Raw genomic sequence first — 22,546 nt, 5'->3', positions numbered from 1 at the left:
GCTCAGCCACAAGCCTTGGCTCCATGAAAAATTATTTGTTTAGCTCATCTGCAGTGAATCCTCTTGTCTCTAAACTATTCAGAGCTCCACATCACTGCACACTGGCTGATCTGTCTCAAGGTGCCTTTCTGGGTATCATTTGGCAGCTTTGCATGTGCTCACTTTGCCAGATTCCACTCTGAACAACTGGATTTTGATTGAAACAAATGTGGCTTTAGGTCTGATGACACATATTTCATTTTGTTATAGAAAAGCAAGGAAATGTGACTCCTTTTGGCAGGCCCAGTGGGTCACCCAGAAGTTCTGTTCATGTTGGCCAAAGCTAGAGCCGAGCTGAAGAGCTTTCATCATAGAATCACTTCCAACAGAGAGAACCTCTTCTGCCAAAGACAAAACCTCTCTGGTTTCAATGTCAGAGTAAATGTGTTCTGCTCCACAGCAGCATGTTGCTGGAGGTGCTCATACCAAACGTTCAGGTTAAAGGTAATCCAATCCTTCAGAGGGCGACACAGAGACACGGGGCAATTGAGAGAGACCACTTAAGTTGTAATGGTTTTGGACTGTAGGAGGAAGCTGGAGAACCATGAGTACCATGAGAGAACCCTAGCATGCATGGGGAGAACATGCAAACTCCAGTGCTACCAACTGCCCCACGGTGCAGCCCGAAATTATTGTCACAATAGCATCTTTTTTACTGCAGATAACATAAAGTACAAAGTATTTAGGTTATAAAATATGATAAAGATAACATTAGGAATATACAGAATAAACACAGTTAAAACAGGGAATCTGAAACAGCAGAAATCAAGCAGTAAACAGAACGATTTTAGTTCAGAAGTCAACAGTCTGCACATGATGTAGTGCAGCAGACAGCTGGAGTCTGGATTTATAGTGTGCAGGTTGAGTATAAAAGAGATATGCCGGATACTTATGGACAATGTGAATGTCCATATTATGAACTGTGTCTAAAGTGTGGTGGATGATGATCAGCTGTTACAAAGAGGAGGTATACAGGTGAACCAGTTGAAGGATTACCTGCAGCGTTCTTTGTGACGCCAGAGCTGAGTGAGTCTGTTGGAGACAGAGCTACGCTGCGTCTACGGGGGGTCATGAAAGGGTTGAGATGGGTTTTCCAGTGTCCTCCTGTCCCTCACTAACACAAACGCCTCCAGGTTGAGCCATGCCGTATTTGTTTGGTCATGTCACTGTGATGGTGAAGCAGCCAAATGGTGGGGACTTATAATATCGGAAAATACTGGTTGTCGGCCATAACAGCTATATTAATATCAGTTACTGATATTTACTCATATTTTCACATCGGTGCATCTCTATTCATGATATTTAATTCTGATTAATATCATTTCTAATGTTGATGCTGTCTGCCCTCAGACAGATTTAATTGAAGACCGGGGAAAATAAAACAAACTTTTGAACTTTATTAGACAATAAAAGGTGTTTTTTTACTTTATAATACAACTTTATGTTCAGCGCATTGTTCACATTATTTTGTTAAGATGTGCCACATTACGTTTATGTGTGGTTATGTGTTCAGACATGATTCTGTTTGCCTTCTGCTATATTAAACTATATGTTATTTATTTGTGAATCAGCCGCTCACTGAAAACATGGCCTGCCCTGAAAAACTGATTTCATGCTTATGTATGTTTCTATTGTGAAAGCAGCCTGTGGGGTTAGGACCCATGCTATGTTTTGAGGCATGGTGGAAATAATGCATTTACTGCATGAAATCAGAATGCTAGCTTTTTTTTTTTAGCTTGACTCTATACTGTACGTCCTCCTAAGAGGATCAAAAAGAACCCCAAAAAAACTGCAAAACCCATTTTATGCAAAGGGAAGTGAATCCAAAGTCTGCCAAAAGCCTGTGTGTCGCTCTGTCTCTCGCTCTGCAGCCGTTTTCCATTATCAGTGCCCAAAGCAGCTTGTTAAAAACAGCGAAACTCAAACCGCAGTTTTGAAAATTACAGAATTCCTTCATAAATGCCCAACCCTCCCGTCGGCTACTCTGGGTTCAAGCTTTAGGTGAGACCGCTGTGCTACAAAACGCATACACACACACATACACACACACACACACACACACACACACACGTTCACCCTACATTATTTACACACGTATACACATAAACATGTCCGATGCTCAAATAAAAGAAACAGACTGAAAGGCCTCTGGCTACAAACATTTCTTTTGTTTTAGTCCTCAACCAGAAATATTCCCCACAGCTCAGATAGCAGCTTTGCAGCAGTTCAGGCCATCCTGGTAACTACTACATTATCAATGATGATGGCTCTGTAACAAAGCATAGAAGCACATTTGTTTTTATAAATGCATGTTTTGCTCTGGAACATTTCAACTTCTATTATCTTTGCAGAACTGAAATCATTTCTCATACCCTGAGAAAATCACCTCTAAGGTGCTTGCAGTTGTCTGTCAACCTAAAAGGTCCAAACCTTTGAATGGGCAGGTTTGGTGACACTGACTCAATTACACTTCTCTGATGCTCAGCAGCTGCTGTTTAATTTCCCTGGAGTGAGCGCTTGTGTGTCCCTCTCCAACCAACCTGGCCAGTAAGCTGTAATTATTCTCAGCTGCTGCTGCCTGTGGAGGAGCTGAACTGCCTAAATGAAACATTGTTCATGCCACTTTCTCTACGCAATATTTACGATTTGATACAAAGACAAAGCATCTGATTCTGGACCAAAGCAGAAAACATGGAGCTGCACCAAACCACAAGCCTTTCACACATACACACAGGTCACTTCTGCTTTCCACGAATAATTCTGTGTTTTGCTTCGTGGGAAAATTGGTGCACTTTGGCCATAATTGTTTCAAAACTGCAAGCTAATTATGACCTTTTAAAAACAAAGTGTGCAGATTGAATGTGACATTTTGCTCTGCCTGCAAAATATAAAGCCCCTCTTGCATTGGATGAAGCCCAGTAAAACCTAATAATGAAAACAACCATGTCCTAACTAGTGCTTTAACTCAGTTGGAAGACTGTGTTTGCAGATTGTGTCCCGCTGACCTAAAATATAGTTGAACTCAGCCTGTTTTGCTGCAGTTTCATTTTAGATCCTTCGGGTAGTATTATTTGTTTAGTATATATGTCTGTAAATCTATAGGTTGCAACCTAATCCAGTCACAGGTTGTTCTTCAGCATCCGTCAAAAGTAACAGAGCTTCCAGCAGCAGATATGGTTTTCAAGCTGAAGCTTATTAACAAACATGTTTGCAAGATTTCTTTGATAATTCAGAAATCCTGTTCTGGACTAAATGCTTAATAAATTAATTAATTCATCCATTTATTAATAAAATCTTTAATGAATTAATCAAAGATGTAAAAACCTTGAATCATTCTCCTTCTGCTTTATTATAATGCTCTACTTCATATTGGTCTGGTGCATAAAATCCCAACAAAATACAGTGAAATTTGTTCTTCTGGCCTTTATTTTGTCATTGTTTTGCCAGCATGACAAAATATGGAAAGGTTCAAAATGTGTGAATACTTTTAACACTCTGTTTTCACGGATAGAGCTGCAAAGAGGAAAATATTAAAATGTTTGACTGTTCGGTGATTTTGCTCCTGATTCTTCTCCAGATCAGAGAAACTCGTGACCCAACAGCTCGGTCCACCAGAACACACCGAGACACCGAGTGGTGAATGAATCAGGGGTTTAAAGACTGATCATACCCAAGGTCGTTTCAGCCTGTTACAGCACATTGATACCAGTGGTACCGATCCTCCAGCATCGGGCCAAGCTCTCACCACCTGCTGCGATACAAGGACACAAAACCTGCTTGAGATGAAAAAATAAAGAGAAAAAAAAAGTAATTCTGGGCTCCAGAAACTGAGTCAGTGGGTCACTTTAAATGTGGAGTATAATGTGGGTGAAATCTTACTGGGTTCTGGGTTCAGGTTGGAAGTTAGAGTTTAGCAGTTCTGGGGTTTAGGTCCATGGTAACTCCTACCCTCCTACCCTAGCACCTACTGCACTTCCCTCTATGCCTGCTCTCCACTTCTACACAGTCTCCTCTGACAGAACCTCAGGTCCTCCTACTAACTTGCTAATTGTTAGCGTTGAAATTAACTGCATTGTTACATCCTCATGTGTAGGTTTCTTTGGACAGAAGCTTCTGCTGAATGCAGAAACAGACACACATAAACACAGGTGGAGGATAATGTACCTACAACAAAACCTACAACGAAATACAACAAAGACTTCCTGTATTTTCAATGGTTCTTTAATGAAGTCATCTGGCGCCACCTAGTGGTAGAAGTTCAGACTCACTGTGGGTGCCAAACATACCCTCAGTCCAGCTAAAGACAAATCGTTAAGAGGCACCAAGGTTACATGACCTTTTGAATAAAGAAACCAGATTATTTTTGATAAATGTCTGCTCCAGGTAATTTGTTGTCATTTTTAAAGAACCACCACTTTATTTCTATCTTTCGGTCTTAAATAAAACCTTTGCAGAAAGAGGATAGGAACATTTTCTTCTTTGGGATGTTGATATTTGTGGAAAATTATGTAGAAATGAAATCACATAATTTCCAAACTGATAGCAAGAAAAACAGATCTAAAAAATATTACTGGTACTTTTAGTGTTGTTCTGTTGTGGAAATTCAATGAAATTATTCTATGAAAAAAATGAAAACTGTTTTAAAGATCCAAATAGCTTTGTCACGTTCGGGTTTTGAGTCGGACCAAAGTGCAGACAAGAGCTGGGCAGCAACATGTTGTAAAAGGTTTTCAGCTTTATTTCCAGAGGTTTTCAAAGAAACCAAACAAGGCACTGCAGATACAAGCAAAAGTCCAGATCCAAAAACTTACAAGATCAGTTCTGCAGGAACATGGAAAAACTCAGCACAAATACGTGGGTTGAGAACGGAAGGAACCAACAAAGAATAATGAAAACCAGAGAGCTTATAAACTGAGGGAAGTGGAGTATGGACCAATGAGACAGGGAGGCAGGTAATCAGGGAAACGTGAATCAGGTGTGGACCAGCCTGCAGAAAACTGAGGGAATATGAATGGTTGCTATGGTAACCAGACTGGAAGACAAAGGGAACATAAGAGAAACTAGACTATGAAAAAACCAAAGGAAAACTTAACTACAAAACTAAACTATGAGAAAGGGACTAAAACCAACTCATGGAAAACAGAAGTAAGCAAAGCTATGAACATAGATGGATAACCAAAGAACATAAGAACCTAGAAATAATAATTAACTAAAGTCAAACAGAGAAACTAGAAAGAACAGAAAAACACTAAAATCTAAGAAACCCTAAGTATGAAAGTAAAGAAAACTGAACCGAGACTGACTGAAAATAAACAGGGAATGAAGCAGAGAACGTGGAGACAAAACTAAATGTAACAAAACTTAAACAATAACTAAAACTAACCAATCAGGAGGAACTGGAGGAATAGAAGTAAACTAGGGGAACTAAGCTAGAGAATAATAATAATAATAATAACAACAACAACAACATAACAAGAAATAGGAAAGCAACCACAAAAGGACCTGGAAGCGAGGGGAGAGAAAACAACAAACACTAGGAGGCGGTAGAGGGAACAAACTAACAGACAAAAACCAAACTAAAGTCAAAACACAAAACCACAACAAAGTCCAGAATGTCATACCCAGACAAGCTTCTAATAGCTCTGGAGCCGCAGGTTAAAGATTTGTTCTGTAGTGCAACATGTAAACTGAATGTCTTGGTTCAGATTTTTTAGATCAAAAACTGAGAACATTAAGGTTTGATGATCAGTGTTTGATGTGTAATTTCATGTTCTGATATGTTATTAAGACACATTTATGACTATTTGTTCAACTTGTTTTCTCTGCTCACCAGAACAAACATCTACTGAAATTATAATCAGACACATGAAGTTTATGGAGCACATGATGCCATTAAAATAATAATTTTTAGGCTTGAATTATGGCAATCAGATCAAAGAAATCAGCTAGAATGTTTTATCAAATAAATCAAATTTCTCTTGTTTCATCCACTAATAAATGGTGGCGTTTCTCACTTCTGTAAACATACAAGCTTCATTCAATTCCCAGCTTATTTAAATGCTTTCATTAAATCACTAAATAGAATATAAATAATAAACAACTGCATAATTAAAACAAAGGAGTAGAAATGTAAGTTAAATTGAGCTTTATAACAACAAACTTTGGTTTTTGGTTTGTTTTATTAGTGAGTTTATACCTGCAGATGTTACTTTCAGCTAAAGTTACAAATGGGTTTTTAGTAAAGGTTTGGTCTTCATACAGGAACAATAAATTGAAATTTTGGTGACAGCTACCTTAAAAGATGTTTAGATTAAACTGTGTTTAATAAACGTAGTAAATTTCCCTCTGATGTGAAAACTCTCAGTATTAATAAAATGTTTGGGTCGTTCTCATTTCTGGTAATTCTGGGTTTAGTTTTGGTTTTCTTGAACACATAATCTTCTTGTTAAGTTTCTGTTTGACTTTCATCTTCATTTTGATATATATTGTTGGTAAAATTGACATCTGGACCTTCATGTTTTAACTGGGTTTCAGGTTCTTATTTCAGTTTCTGGTTGATTGGACCAAACTGGATTCTACATTCCTGCACATGAGCAGAACCTGTTTGTCTTGTAAAGTGACTCCAGATGATGTTTGCTGTAAATAAAATGAAATAAAATTAATTGATTTCATTCACCTGTTTATTTATGATGCTTTAACCTCCAATATCTTGTCATGCAGTAACTGATGTTAACTGAGAATATTAATTTATGTAACCAGTACATAACCTCACAGGCTCTTAGATTTTGTTAGTTTAATACATTAAAAATGGATCTCAGATTTGTTTGAATTAAAAAAGTTAAACTTAACTTCCATTTAAATCTATGCAACTGTCTAAACTATATTAAATCCAAACACAGAGTTAAAATTTATACATACCCCTAATTTGTTTCTTCTGACAGGAGTCCCGACTAGAGGCCCATCCGAAGTCCCGACTGGAGGCCCATCCGACTGGAGGCCCATCCAAAGTCCCGACTGGAGGCCCATCCGAAGTCCCGACTGGAGGCCCATCCGAAGTCCCGACTGGAGGCCCATCCGACTGGAGGCCCATCCAAAGTCCCGACTGGAGGCCCATCCGAAGTCCCGACTGGAGGCCCATCCGACTGGAGGCCCATCCAAAGTCCCGACTGGAGGCCCATCCGACTGGAGGCCCATCCAAAGTCCCGACTGGAGGCCCATCCGAAGTCCCGACTGGAGGCCCATCCGAAGTCCCGACTGGAGGCCCATCCGACTGGAGGCCCATCCAAAGTCCCGACTGGAGGCCCATCCGACTGGAGGCCCATCCGAAGTCCCGACTGGAGGCCCATCCGAAGTCCCGACTGGAGGCCCATCCGAAGTCCCGACTGGAGGCCCATCTGAAGTCCCGACTGGAGGCCCATCCAAAGTCCCGACTGGAGGCCCATCCGACTGGAGGCCCATCCGAAGTCCAGATTAGGGTTAAAGATTAGGGTGATGGTGAAGAGGCCTTCAAACCTTAATGACCTACATCTCATCACCAAAAATAAATCATTAAAACACCAGAGGAAACATGCAAAAAGCTGCTCGTCAATAATAAGAAGGGTCTGTTGCTGTTAAGCCACTGAAAATTGTTCCATTAATTATTCTGAAGGGTAGCCTAGAAATCATCTTCAACATGCCATTTTTGTTGATTTTGAAAAAATAAATCTACGATTGTCTTTACAACCTTTCTCTTGTATTATTCTAGCAGTTAGCCAATAGTGACTATTTTGTTGAACCCTACCTGACCTAAAACAGAGGAAGCTTGGTCCGATTTATTTCCTGTAGGACAGGTCCACATCCTGATCTTTTCTTCTGTTACATGTCTGATGTAAACTGTTAATCAGATACCAGAGAAAGTCTGGAGTGAGAAGCGTTTCCTCTAGCTGTATGAAGCAGTCACATTGTGCTGCCCCTCCCTCACCTGTTTCTGAGCATTTCCAGTCTGTCCCACGTCTTTCTCTTGTTTTTTTTTAAAGTAAAGTGCAGCCTGTTAGAGCAGTAGCTGTAGTAATCAGCAGACTGCAGGCTAGCTAACTGAGCCAGTAGTCTGGCTGATTAACAATGTTGCCTGCTTTATAAAGAACAGAGCAACATGAAGTGGTATCATTTTACACAATAAGCATGTTTACCTAGAAATGTCTACAAAATTTAGCACCAGATGTTTTTCTTCCATATTTTGTTTAGACATCAGACCTTTATATCTGATACAAATTCTTTGAAATTGATCTACAGTTTACGCCGACATTGACTCTAAATGTATATCATATAGTTGTGTTGGTTTCCGTCCGTCTCATACATGCAGTATATATTGAGGTCATCCCTCCTAATCATTGAAGCCAGACGTCCCAGTCACTTCCATGGTCACAGGTGTATAAAATCTAGCTCCTCTGCATGCAGACTGCTTCTACAGACATTAGAGAAAGAATAGATCGCTCTGATAAAGTAGAAGCATTTCCACATGGAAAATCTCAGAGCGGGGTCAGTAAATCCTGAGGTCACCAACTTTCTTCAGAGTCAATAGCTACAGACCTCCAAACTCTACTGTGGTCTTCAAGTTAGGTCGAGAACATTGCTTGCATCACCAAGCAAAATACAGAGGTGTAAAGTACTGCCGCAGGACTCTAGAGCAGTCGAGATGTCCTCTCTAACTAATCATGCCTCTCAGGAGAAGGACATTTGTTTGACTGCAGTTTTCCAAGTGTAAAATTTGATGGAGGGAGGATTATGGTTTATGGTTGTTTTTCAGGATTTGGGCTTGGCTCCTTGGTGAATGGTCCTCTTCTGATCCAACACAAGCAAGCTCCATAAAGATCTGAATAAAAACACCACTTGGAGCAGATAGTGAGCCTGGCCTTCTCGTCCAGCATCACAGTCTGACCTCAAAATGTGCCTCTGGAAGAGTATGAAAATATATGTGCTTTAAGTTGCAAATTATTAGGCAAAAAGCAATAACTGATTGTGATTCTGTTTTCAAGTTAAAGTATTTAAATGATCATAATGCATTTTAAAATGTTTTTTAATTCATTCAATTTAGCGATTTTTTCAAATACATTTATCCCACATATAGTTATTACAAAAAATTCAGGAATAATTGCGAGTTTACAGGAAAAAGGCATCTGCAGACGGTAATTTATGTAAGAACTTTAAACTACCACTAGGTGGCAGTAGATAGATAGATAGATAGATAGATAGATAGATAGATAGATAGATAGATAGATAGATAGATAGATAGATAGATAGATAGATAGATAGATAGATAGATAGATAGATAGATAGATAGATAGATAGATAGATAGATTTTCTAACAGTATTTACACTGTACAAAGGTCTTAAAAAAAGTATAAAGACGTATAAAAGCATGAAAAATATAAAGATTTTACCATTTAAATTAAAAAACTAAATATGAGTTTAAATATGAAATTAATGTTCAGTATTTTAGAGCAGTAACTAACAAACAATACCTTACAGAATGTGCCGGATGTCATAAAGCAGATAGATGAATGTTACAGAATACAGTACAGCATTATTATTATTATTAGTATTATTATTATAGCTCATAAAATAAAGATGATTTTGGTTTTAAAAAAAAGTGATATTATTTTTAATAACTTTAATAACTGCTGGTATCCAGTTTGAAGGGTTCACTGTGCTCTACACAGCTGAATTTACATCTAAATTATTAATATTAAATAAAATAATGCTCTCCTTTTTCCCATCAGCCTGAACCGCTCCGAATTCGTCCTCCATCTTCCTGTTCTCTGATTGGTCCGCTCGCTGATTGGGCTGCTCTGTAATTGGTGGAAAGTTCCGGGTTGAGAGGATTCGTTCGACGGACTTTTGTTTTCTCGCCTGCGGCTAAAGTTTCGTCGGTGCGAAGCTGCTGCAGGCGGTTTGAACGGAGAGTTGAGGTGTTTGGTTCTGCATGACTGAAGGATTATTTTATTGTTCTGCTCCTCCGTCTCCTCTCGTTGAGCGCTTTTCACACGGACTGTCATTCAGAAACTCTGCAGAGACTCACATGTTGGCTGGTTGACACTTTTTCTGCTCTTGGCTTTATTTGCTTTCTGCTCTTTTGAGGCGGGCGCGCATCTCTTCCCATCTGGAAATCACTCTGGACCGACTTTCAGGATAAAATCCTGGCAGTGATAAAGAGAAGAGAACTGGTTCGTGGTCTGATAACCAGTCTGAGGATCTTTCTACACTCCTGGGAAGTTTACAGTAAGTCAGACTTTATTCTAACAACATAGAAGCAGCTTAAAACCCACAACTGACAGTCCACATTTTCTCATATTTGTCTCTAATCTTCTAGAGACCCGCGTTGATTTGTGTTGCAAATAAAGTCCTTTTAAAACAGTTTTACAAATTATATTTTATTTTTAAATGATTTACAAATCATATTTTTGCAGAATTAAACTTCCTATTCCCATTTAAAATGTTTTGCTGAAATCTTTTAAATCACCTCCGTAGTTTGAACATCCTTTAGCCTCTAATTTGCAGATATTTTACAGACTAAACTTTAATCTCCAGATTAAACATGTTTAAACCTGAATCAGTTCATTTGGTACTGAGTAAAAACCCTGTTTTCCTGCACATTAAGACACGCTGATGATAACAGAGGCTGGTAAAAATACCACCTGAGAGGAACAGAAACCAGATTATCTATGGCGAAGAAAAATTATTTTGCAGAAAGATGAAAAATTGCTCCTGTAAGGAGAGACATGTGGACAGAATAAATCTACATGGAAAGTACTTCCAGATAATCTGGGCAGATCTGTCTCTGTGCCCGACCAGAACAGTACGGCCCATCACTTTGTTCTAATGTGTTCTGGACTGGATTTTTTAAATAGTCTGAAACTTTTATAATTCTGAAGCTTGATGTTTAATGTTTGCTTCTCCATATTTTCAACATTAAAGAAACAAAGAAGCTAGAAAATAACCCATTAGATGTTCTTGGACCAGGAGAAGATTCTCAGGATTTGAAAACCTTGACTAAAATTTCTTGTTTCATTGAATTTACTAAAAGTTACCAAAAAACAAAAAATTATTTGGTTGCTTTTATTTCAAACAGAAAAGCAACAATTAATCATACTGGTGCAAAAATAGTTTAATTTTATTAAGATAAAACTTTATTGTCCGCCAAGGTGGAGATTTTCCTTCAGCTCTCAACACATAAAATAAAATACATTTGCATCATATCATCAGTTTATACATTATGTTTCAGTCATGTTTTTTATAACATTTATTATGACATCACTTGCTGATGTAGAACATGGTTAAATGTATTTGTAGCAGTTAGGAAGCGTTCTTATTGTGCAGAATATATTCCACCTTTTTCCTCTCTGTTCAGAAACCAGTAAACCAGTAAAACAAGCTGACTTTGGCTGGTTAATCAGTTAAACTAGCCTGCAGTCAGCTGCTTTACACATATGCCAGCAGTAGCTTACTAACTGTGGTTTTAAAACAGGGCTTGTGTTCATAAGAGTGATGAACACAAGCGCTGGTCATCAGGTATAGTTGCTCTAGTTTCCTCAACATGACTGCGTGCATCTCATTAGAAAACCTTTAAACCGTAGGAACCGTATGAAGAACGTCTTACCCTTAATCCATCTGGGGACTTGAAACCGACCCATGCCTGCATGCTGGATATTTTTGAAATATTCCTACATTTTCTGTTCGGAAGTTGCAGCAAATAAGTTTTCTGCTCTGAGATCAGATCAAAGTCAGAAGATAAAAGATTAAGATGAATTTGTCTTTGAATGAGGAGAGAACTTCTCTGCATCAATATCAATCTCCTCATCTTATTTTCTCCCAGGTTATCACACTGCTGTGTTTCTCTTTCACCATTAAAACAAAAATGGAGCTTCTTTGGATTTGTCTGCTGCTGGAGGTGATCATGATGTCCACGGCTGCCAGAGGTGAGTCCCTGAAGACCCAAAAACACTGGAATGTCTTCTGCAGCAGAAATCCTAGAATAAAACATCATTCTCACCTTTGTTCCCGTCCAACCGGTTGGATCTTTTGCAAATGTTGGTGTATCAACACAGATCCTTGTGGTTCCATGAACATGAAGTCATTTTGCTGAGCTGGGAAAGGTTTGGATGGTGTGTTGATTAGATTGTGGAAGATCAGAACATGCTGACAGTCTGTCTGTACAGAACAAATCATCTATGAGTAAATCGTCCCATTTCCTGTCGGTGGAATCACTGAAATTCGACAAATAAAAACTGATCAGCTGTAAATGGCAGCACATTGTAGAGTCTGTTAAGTGTTTTAAACCGTTTATGCTGCTGCTCACAGTGAAAGAGCAGTAAAACAAAAACTGTATTGGTCGCTGCAGCTCCCTGTCTGTCTGTGGGTGTTACAAAAAACTGACACAACATGATGATTGAATCTCATATGATTGGAAGCTTTCTAGGTGAAAAATGTTTACTCTGGTGTTGCTGTTTTTAAGCTCACATTCTTCAGTTTGAATTTCCTTCTGCCTTTTAAACCGCAGCTCATTTTATCTGAGTGTTGGTGTTCAGCTTTTAAATGAAATGTTTCTGAGTTTGGCTCAACAGTCTGAGGCTGAGTGGACTTTAGGTCTCAGGTCTTCACTCTCCGTTGTTCTTGACAGAACAACTAAATGCGATAGGTGGGTTTTCTCATTGTAGAAATTGTGATAATATCACTATATTTTTGCCATAAGGTCCAGTTGTAGCTAGAAATGGACTGAAAGTGAATCTTTATTTACTTCCCAGCATGTATTGCTGTGGACTTCAGGATTAATGCTCTGTATAGATGCTCCTTGTGTTGTGGTTGTCCACCTCCTGCATGTTCTGCTGTACTCCAAACATGAGAGGTGGGTCACTCAGATCTGCTACAGCTCCGAGCCTTTTGCTGTTTCACTGTTTTTTTTTCTCTTGAAACTAACAAAGAGGAAACACAGCAGCTACACAAGCGTCTGATGGATGGGAGCGATCTCCTCCCTGCAGGCTCCATGAGCAGACAGTTGTAGAGTTGGCGCCCATTCCTGAGATCACGCTGATGATGAGTTTTTCTGCTGGAACAAAGCTGCATTCAGCGAGGCGAAGCACAGCCAGCGTGCAGACACGGGGCAGAAAGTAAACACAGGACCATCAACCACAAAGAGATGAGATTAGATTAGCTTATTAGAGATGTTTGGTGTACAATGCCACAGCATTTCCCCCCCTCTGCCTGCCTGCAGTGTGTCAGCGAAATCAAGCAGGGATACAAGAGTGAAGGCAGATCGAAGTTAGAGAAAGGCAAGAATTAGGGAAACTGGGGTCAACAATGGATAATTAAAAAGGAGGATGAAGGATGAAGATTATAGGAAGCAGAAAATGAGCAAGAATGAGGGGAGAGATGGGGGACTGAGTGGGATTAAAAGAAAGGACAGGAGGACACATCATAAGGTAGGTTTGTTCCTGAAAGCATCAACAATGAAGCTGCCGTTAAATAAGGTTCTTTTTTTCATGCTGTTCTTCTGTCATTGAGGCTTTAAAGGTCGGTGCTGCAGCGTTTTATCTCTGTCTGTGTTTTGTTTCCTGTTTGTTTTCCTTTGCTCAATGCAGGACAAGCATCAGAGGAAAACAGCTGATTAAGCTGTAAGAAACTAAGGATTTTAAGCAGAGTGAGAAAAATAAATCTTCATGCAGCCTTATCATGTTCAAGGCAAAAGCAACAAATTACTTCAATTTAGGGCTTTTTTGAGTCAAAATGTGGTGTTGCATGCAGGATCGGGGAAAGGTGCACGTAGTGTGAACAGATGCTGCTGAACTCTAACCTTGAAAACTGGATCAGAGTTTATCTGTTCTTTCTTTCTAGAAAAATGGTTATAGGGCTGTACAGTAAAATCCCGTAGTTCCTCTTGTAGGACAGAGGTATTTCTACAGATAAAAACATTTATCTCCTTTACTTCTTCACAACACAGATTAAAGCTCACTACCTACAGCACACCTCTGCCTGAGTTGTTAAATTGTTGATCAATTTCTGACCATATACAGCAGCCTTTCTGCAACTGATCTTTACTTCTACCCCGGCCAGCAGTGACGTCACACTGTGTGTGTATGTGGCAGCTTGGTCTCCCTGCCTGTGAAGCTGCACTCTGAAGGAACATCCAGCTTGCCTCTGGAGAAAAACCTGCTTCCTTATTAGAAGCTTCTGTGTTTGTTCTTCCTCCTACCTCGCTTTCAATACCGTACGGAGATGGAGAATCGCTGTCTTCATCATTCTGTAAGAACGTCCACACAGAGGAGTGTTGTCAGCCTGCATGGTGTGTTCACTGGTCTGAAAAAAGATCCGATGTTTAGTTCCCGACCAGCCCATCAGTAATCTGGGCCAGTCGGATGATTCTGGTCACCAGCTGATTTCCTGGCCCATGTGTGCTATTCATTGAACATTTCCAGCATCACTTTGCATTTTCAAACCGCATTTATCTGGTATTTACTGCAATGAAGCGGGGGAACATCATGACTTCAGTTGCATATTTTTAATCTAAATGATTGCAGAGCAAATTGCTTTCCTCTCTGGTTTGTTATAGTTTCATTAAATACAGCAGCAATTTGGTTATTTATGACCACAGCTTATATTCACACAGACAGCTGTATGAACAATGAACGATAAGCAAAATATCACAGGGTGCAACGAACCACTTAATGCTGAAAGCCTGGTCTCCTTCATCAAGGCAGTTCCCCACAGGCAGGATCCACTTACAGCAAAATGCCTGCTTGGCTATAAATCCAGGAAGTTAAAGCTAATTGCTCCCATCATACCTGCTCCTAAATTACAGAGACGTGTCTGAGAAGTGAAATCAATCTGTAATATTGATACTGTCCGCATAGCTCCTTTGTTTTATGAGGAACCAGACTGTTGTTAATGTAAGCAGGAGCATGGAGACGAAGAGAAAACAGAGAAACATCTAAGGGAGAGATGGAGATAAAACACTACGTTTACACCATGATGGCAGCAGTTGCTGCTCTGCCTGATCCGGTGTCTGGACCTTTGTGTGGATCTGTTTGTGTTGCTGAGCATGACACTGAGCAGCTGAGAGATTAGCAGTTTCCCCTGTTAGGTGGACTGACCGCAGGGGTCAGACGCAGCACATTCTCAGCGACCTGCAACTCTGCAGAGATTATTATTTGAAAAATTAGAACAGCTTTTTTTTTTACTAAAGTTACTTTATGGAAGTTTCAGGGAATATTTAAACAGCTTCAAATAGGATGAAACTGGTTTTATGTGACTGAATTAAATAAATTAAAGACAAAAACAGAAGTCACATGTAGCCAGTTATTTTCTTCCTAAACACACGACGTCTCAATAAATTAGAATTTCACAGAACAGCTCATTAAAAATCTTTAACTCATACATTAGATTAATCAATTTCCTTGCAGAAGGATATAATTCAGGAGTTAATTTCGGTTAATGTTTCAGGATTAGAGTTAATGAAAACCCAACATTCAGTTTCTCACAAAATTTAAATATTACATTAGACCAATAAAGAAATATTTTTAATAAATAAATATGGTCCATTTTGAACAGTTTCACCATTTACTGCCCAGTCTACTCACTCAGTACTTGGTTGAGACTCCTTTTGCATGAATTACGGCATCAATGCAGTATGGTATGGAGGAGATCAGGCTGTAGTTCTGCTGAGGTGTTCAGGAAGCCCAGGTTGCTTTGTTAGCAGCCTTTAGGTCATCAGCATTTTTGGTTCTGGTGTCTCTCATCTTCCTTTTGACAATAGATGTGGTGACTCTTAAAGCTCTGACTCCAGCTGCAGGTTATTCATAGTGCCTTAGCACTTTTTCTGCGCCACTTTTTTCTTCCACTCAACTTTCTATTAATATGCTAGGATACAGCACTTTGTGAGCAACCAACTGCTTTAGCAATAACCTTTTGTTGATTATCCTCCCTGTGGAGGTTTTCGGTGTCTGTCTGCTGAACATTATAATACCATAATATATGAATTTAACTTTTTGAATGGAATTACTGGAGTAAATGAATTTTCTATGATATTCTGTTGTTTTAAAATGTGTCTGTAAACAAAACCACATCTTCTTCTATTGGACTTATCTTAAAGAAAGCAGGAGGAAAATGTTTGTTACCTTTAGCCTTTCTTACACTGAAAGCTGTCAATATAGATGTATTTAAAGTAAAATCCAGCAGTACTCAAAGAATTTGTGGTTGAAGTTGTGAAAAGAAGCCAAAGTTTCTTTACAAATCTAACAGCCTCCAATGACCTTCATGACAGATTTAGCTGAACTACCAAAAATACTGAAAATTTGGGTGGCCAGTGGGTATCATGTTTCCATCACTGTCAGTCAGAGCTGCAGAGAATAACTATCCTCCTTTGCTGCATGTGTTGTCTTCCACTGAACCCAGGAACCAGATGTTGCTGGATGGAGTAACCTTCAGATGATTTCTCCTGGCTGCTGCTCCATTCTTTCAGTGCATAGCTCATAGCTTTCATAGTGTTCAGAGTGATGAAAATCTCTCTTTTCTTTACAAAATACGAGGATGCCTGTTTTCTTAGTGTGTCTGCACATATGAAATGTTTTTTTAAGATGGAAAAAGAAAAATGTCTCATTTAATATGATTCAGAAGGAAAGAACATACCCAGAAACTCCATGAGGAGTCCAGGTTTCTATATAGGCTTCCTGATGTTCAGTTGTGTCTAAACAGTTTCCAGGTGATCAGTACTATAGACCACCCAGTATGTGGCCAGCAGCACAGAAACACATGCAAAGTTCATCTATTGTTAGAATCTGTGTAAAGAGACACAAACGCATTAAAAATGGATTCTTCTTCTGCTCAGGCTGCCAAAAACAGCAGTTCTGCAAACACTCACTCAGATACAAGAGCAGACGTTGACAGACAGAAAGCAAAGGGTGTAAACAGCCCCAAACACAAAACATGCACACTCCATGCAGAAAGAACCCAAGCCGGGCAGAGAACCCGGCCCGGGAGTGGAACCCAAGCCGGGATGGGAACCCACAACCTTCTTGCTGCAACATTACTAACACCTTGCAGCCCGAACTGATGGCAGTTGATGCTTATTGCAAACATACTAGGAATCATTTTGGAACCAGTTTGCTGCCATCTAGTGGTCAGAGGTATGCCTGGTTGGGCATAATTTAGTTAATGCTAACTCTACTGCTAAATTGAAATGATCGAACAAACGAACAACGGTTTTGCATTTGGAGGACAGATGATGTCTTGCTGTAGAAAAGATTATTTGTGTCAGAGGAGTAACTGTCTGTGTGAAAACTGGAGAAGATGATGGTGGAGAACATCTTCACTCCTCCTTGAGTAAACCAGCACATACCACAGACAGATGCTTTAAACAATTGACTTCATGGTAAACAAACGGAGACTCATCAGGGAATTTGTTCTGCGTTGAAAGTCACAGCTTACTGCTGTAAATTCCCTGTGACACGCTGTTAACCATTATATGAGCTGGTGGAGGTGTTTGTCTACCGTCTTCAGGTAGGTCACTCTCAAAGGGAGGTTCCAGTGGGATCCATGTTAGTTCCTCTTGTTAAATCCTAATGTCTGGGCCAAATGTGCTTTCATTGAACGTCTCAGGTGTGGGAATGCAGTCTGTCACAGCTTCATGTGATGGTCTCACAGGTCTGTCTCTACTGAGTTGTCCAGCATCTCTACATGCTGTCATGTATGCATGTATGTTTAAGTTGCAGTGATATGAACCCAGGAAACCGACTGAGGTCTCTTTTCCTGCACAGCTTGTTTGTTTTTCGTTTACAACCGCCGCTCAGAGTTTTACGGGTTCTGTTAATGGTAACACCTATTAGGCACCAGTTAGATCAAGTCAATGTTTGCTTTGACTTTGCTAATGGTGGGGTGTTAGGGGGTATGTCTCTCTCTGTGGGGGTTGACTACATGTCACGCTAAAGTTTGCAGAGGGGGAAAGCAGAAAGAACAACAATTTGAGCAGATAAGATAGAGAGAGGAGGCTGTGGAAAGAAGCAAACAAAGTTACAATGACCATAACCTCCTTAACTCAGCTAAACCCTCAGAGTTTTAATGATTAAAATGTGGCATGTTCGTTTAATCTTTGAAAATATTAAGAGATTGATTAATATCTGTCAATTTTCCCCTGATAAGAGAGGAAAAATCGGAAAAATTAGATTTTCTTTTCTCATTTTCATTAACTGCATCAAAACTAAGAACTGCCAGAATTTTCAGTCTATATTCAGATCAGCTACCACAACAGTTTCATTTTTAGCTGAATAAAAGTCAGATTAAGGTGTTAAAATGAGAATATTCCTTTAATTCCTTTATTTTATGCTTCAGTCAAAACTACAACCTTTTATCAGGAAACCTGCTGCATATTTTCTCTTTTATATGTTTTAATTCTTAGAATTAAAAAAATCTGAAATCCTCAGGAAATACCTTATCGATGCATCTCCATACTTCAAATATCCATATTCAATATAGGCAGGAATCAGTAATATAAAAATTATGTTTTAAGTTTATTTGTGAAACTTTGCTTAAGTTTCAGCTCTCTGTTTTGGAGCCATGTCTGTAGTTTATCTGGATCCGTGTGTCTTTTTCACCTTCAGTCAGAAATGGACCTGGACATGTTCAGAATATTTGGATGCATATTTCCCTCTTATGGTGTTTCCTGTATTAATTTTGACCTTGCTCCTTTCTTTTGTCCTCTGTGTTCCTCCACACGCCGTCAACGCTGAGTGGGCCGTGGCGCCACTGTGCCGTATTGTGGTCTCAGTGGGGTTGGGGTCTGCCTGGTCATCGCTGCGGTTCAGCGGGTCATAGGGCAGGCAGCGGATCAGGGAGGGGTCAGGCGAGTGTGCAGTGGTTTATGCACACACACTGTGTGTGTGTGTGTGCTGGCATGTGTGTGTAAGGTAGGGTCAGAGAAAGCACATGCCGGCACCAGAGGAGATTGTAATAACACACCAGGAACCCCACAGAACCAAAACAAGCTGCTGTCACTCTGCTTTTGTTCCCTGGGTTTTTCTGTGTCAGCAGAACCAAACCTGAAATACAGAAATTGATTTAAATGAAGTATCGCATGGTATTATGACTGTTGTATTTATTAGTACTTTTGTATATCAGGTTGGAGCTGACCTTTTATGGCCAGATGAGGCCAGGCTTGGGTAAATTCTCAAGCTACTTTTTAGACAAAAACCTTCAATAGTTAAGGTCTGTAACTACTGGGACAGTTTCCTCCTCTTCTCCTGAGTGAATCTACAGTTATAGCCATGCATGTTCATTTATTTTGATCACATTAACAGGATTAAATGTATTTCCTGACCAAAGTGTTTCCTTCCTCTGGTAGCTGTAAAATCTTTTTTTATCCTTTGGCTTTGTTTGCAGACATTTCAACACATTCTTGTTCTGAATTGTTTGTGTTAATGTTTGTTTGAGATTCCAGGGTGGGAACTGTGATGGACGTTCAGGACAAGTACTGGAGTAGTTTGACTCTGAGAGATTTTAGTTTTTTAGGTTTCATTTGGAATAAGTTGATTGTTTATTGCTGAAATCTTCCCTTTAGCGGGCTGTGATTGGTGATCAAGTCAAATACTGAAAAGATCTGATTTACTTTCTGCACCCTTTTGGTCGATTAACATATTAACCAACATTTTGCACTTTGACCTTTTTTTGTGTCAAAGAAAACTCAGATGCTGTGATGGATAAATGGGGATGATCTTATAATTCCTTCGTTTTGTATTGGATTCAAAGCTTTTGCCTCAATGAAAAATTTCGCAGCTGATTTTTTCCTCTTGGATGAGTTATGGTTAGACTTGGAGAAAACTGGAAACCAGTAAACCGGTTCAGTTCTAGCGTATGAAATTTTGCTGAGGTGCAGAGAGATGTGAGCACCAGAATGTAAATGGATTTTTGTTCTGGTGAAAACAATGTTGTGAAAGTTCTTGGAGAAAAAAGAGAGAAGCTCTTGCTCAATGAAGCTCTTCAGAAAGGTCAGTTCTGATTCTTGCACTTGTGGGTACCAGCCATCACTAATACATGAAAACTAACCAACCAAATTTCAGCCACTTACTCAGGTGTCCACAATGGTGGGACTGGTCAGACAGAGACGTTGGACAGGAGACCCTTACCTCCGTAGGGAAAACTTTCCATGAGGGTTTGTCTGGCGTCTCCTGGCTCTTCTTGGGGGTGTTTTCCACCTAAACCCCCCACCTTTCACACAAACTGACAAAATCATCTTTCAGTCATTAACATTTATTAACAATTATCTTTTAATCTCTTAACATTTAATTCACCATCCCAAAAAAACTGCTAAATGCAGATTTATGAAAAGCATTTTGCATCTTCTCACTGTGAGTGGCAGAAGTTTTTATAATATTGGGAAATTATTTTCTAATATTTTTATTAACATTGCTCTGTATTCTAGATAGTCAGTCACTTATTTCATAGTGGGTCGCGGGGAAGCTGGTCTCCAGCAGTCTACGGTTGAGAGGCGGGGGAGCACGGGGAGAACATGCAAACTCCATGCAGAAAGACCCCCGGCCGGGAAACGAACCCAGGACCTTCTTGCTGCAAGGCAACAGTGCTGCCAACTGCGCCACCGTGCAGCCCGCTATTCTAGATAGTAAAGATGTTCAAATTTAAGGTATAAATTACATCATGAACGAGACAAAGTGTAGGAAGTAATGAGCGTTAATCTTCTGAATGAACGGAACAGGAAGTGCTTTTATTTTGTCCTTGGGGAACAAATCTAAGTTGAGTCTAAACTCTTTTATTTTTGCAACTTCAGTGAGACTCAAACTAGAGTCTCCATCTTCAGCTTTACCTGCAGAGTCCAACTTCACTGTAATATTTGGAAATAGTCTTGATCATTTCCATTCCAGCTTTTCTAGATACTTTATTTCTGCTGCTTTTTTCTGCAAGGCCTAAAACAGACAAACAAAGCTTTTTTAGCTTAATAATCCTAAATGTAAACCTTTTAAATGTTTTAAATGTGCCCAGATTTTTAATACTAGCTTTTACCTTTTATATCGCTGAGGGATTCAGGACCTCAAGCCCCAAGATGCAGAGCAGTAATAAACTACATCAAAAGGAATTTATTCCTATAATGTGAGCTTTCTCTTCAAAACCTTCGAAATCTGGCCCAAAAAATCAAAAGGTTCTTGTTGTTGGGATTCGGTACCAGCTCATTCCTCATGAAAATTGTATCTTTACCAAATGTGGGCTTAAATAATTAGCTAATAGCCGTCATGAGTAACGTAGGTTTACTGTATGCTGTAGGCTCAGATGTTGGGTTTGAAAACATACTAAAAACCAGCAGATGAAGCTGACAAAGTTGTTTTTAACCCTCTTCATCTTGGTGACACTGTTAATTATGCTTCACGTTGATCTTAGATTTTAAATAATTAAAATGTTGAAAATGTCCTAAAGTTCTGAATTATACCTGCTGATTGTTGCAGAAACGGTTTGAAAGTAAAACCCAACAGAAATGCGACCAGAGAGGACACTGAAGCTGGAGCGCCAGCTGTCCAGGAGGAATCCAAACTGTGGGGGAATGTGAGAAGACTGAGAAATGTGGGGGTGGGTGGGGACCATCACTGACGCGCTAAAACCAAACTTACACCTTTCTGTCGACTTGCCGCTGTGATTCCTGGTTCCAATAACAGAGATCTGTTCAAAATCCAAGTCTAACAGTTGTTTCTGTTAATGTAGAAACAAAGTGACTTCACTTTAGTTCTTTACAATCTGAAATGGATCTGCTCTCACTGGAAAACAGTCTAATTTGGATTAAAAACTACTTGAAGTCAGGATTTGTTCAAAGTCTTTTAGATGCTTTGAGAAGCAGCAGAAGGCAGCAACTGCATGGTCCAGTTCATCACAGATGGAGTCTAACTTAAATTATTTATTTTAGGTTACTTCATTTACCAAGGAGTTGTTATTAACACCCTAAAAATCTTGGTTTGCATTTAGAATTTGGTGATTTATTTTAATGTAAAGTAGCTTGACTCTGTTGTAAATATAGCTGTAATATCTGCATTAAAAACGTTACATTTAATATTCTACAGATGCACCGATCAGAGATTTGTAAAGATCTATCCTGTCGGTACTGATTTTAGACGATTCTGATTTCTCTACAAGAACATTAAATGACAAAATAAAAACTTATTTCCACTCTCTGGATAAATTATGTGTTTTAAAATTCAAATGTCCATAGTAAAATTAAACCGAGAGACTCTCTGCATTAGTACAGGAAAACCTTCCAGGTTAAGAGACAGAGGTGTCTGTACAAACAGAACCCATTCATCCGTTGTCTTCTGCTGATCTGAGATCAGGTCGTGGGGGGTGACAGGTCCAGGCGACATCCTTCAGCTCTCTCTGGGGGATCCATAGACGTTCCCAGGCCAGGCGGGACATGTAGTCCCTTCAGCGAGTCCTGGGTCTGCCCCGGGGTTCTTTCAGTCATCATCCATATCTCTTGACCGTAGGTGGGGAT

The 22,546-nt window shown here is 39.5% G+C and overlaps 1 protein-coding gene across 1 annotated transcript in view; it reads left to right on the top strand.

Moving 5' to 3' along the window:
• Window positions 1-9,928: 9,928 nt before the first annotated feature.
• The window catches only part of fgfrl1a (fibroblast growth factor receptor like 1a), a 103,889-nt gene continuing 91,271 nt past the window's right edge, over window positions 9,929-22,546 (top strand). Inside the window, exons 1-2 of the mRNA XM_047354620.1 lie at window positions 9,929-10,296; window positions 11,891-11,993. Coding sequence (XP_047210576.1) covers window positions 11,933-11,993 — 61 coding nt within the window. The 5' untranslated portion in view covers window positions 9,929-10,296; window positions 11,891-11,932. The remainder of the gene's footprint in view (window positions 10,297-11,890; window positions 11,994-22,546) is intronic.

Source organism: Girardinichthys multiradiatus, chromosome 23 (genome assembly GCF_021462225.1).
Source record: "Girardinichthys multiradiatus isolate DD_20200921_A chromosome 23, DD_fGirMul_XY1, whole genome shotgun sequence".
NCBI lineage: Eukaryota > Metazoa > Chordata > Actinopteri > Cyprinodontiformes > Goodeidae > Girardinichthys > Girardinichthys multiradiatus.
Note: the sequence above shows the minus strand (reverse complement) of the source record. Positions and strands in the feature narration are given on the sequence as shown.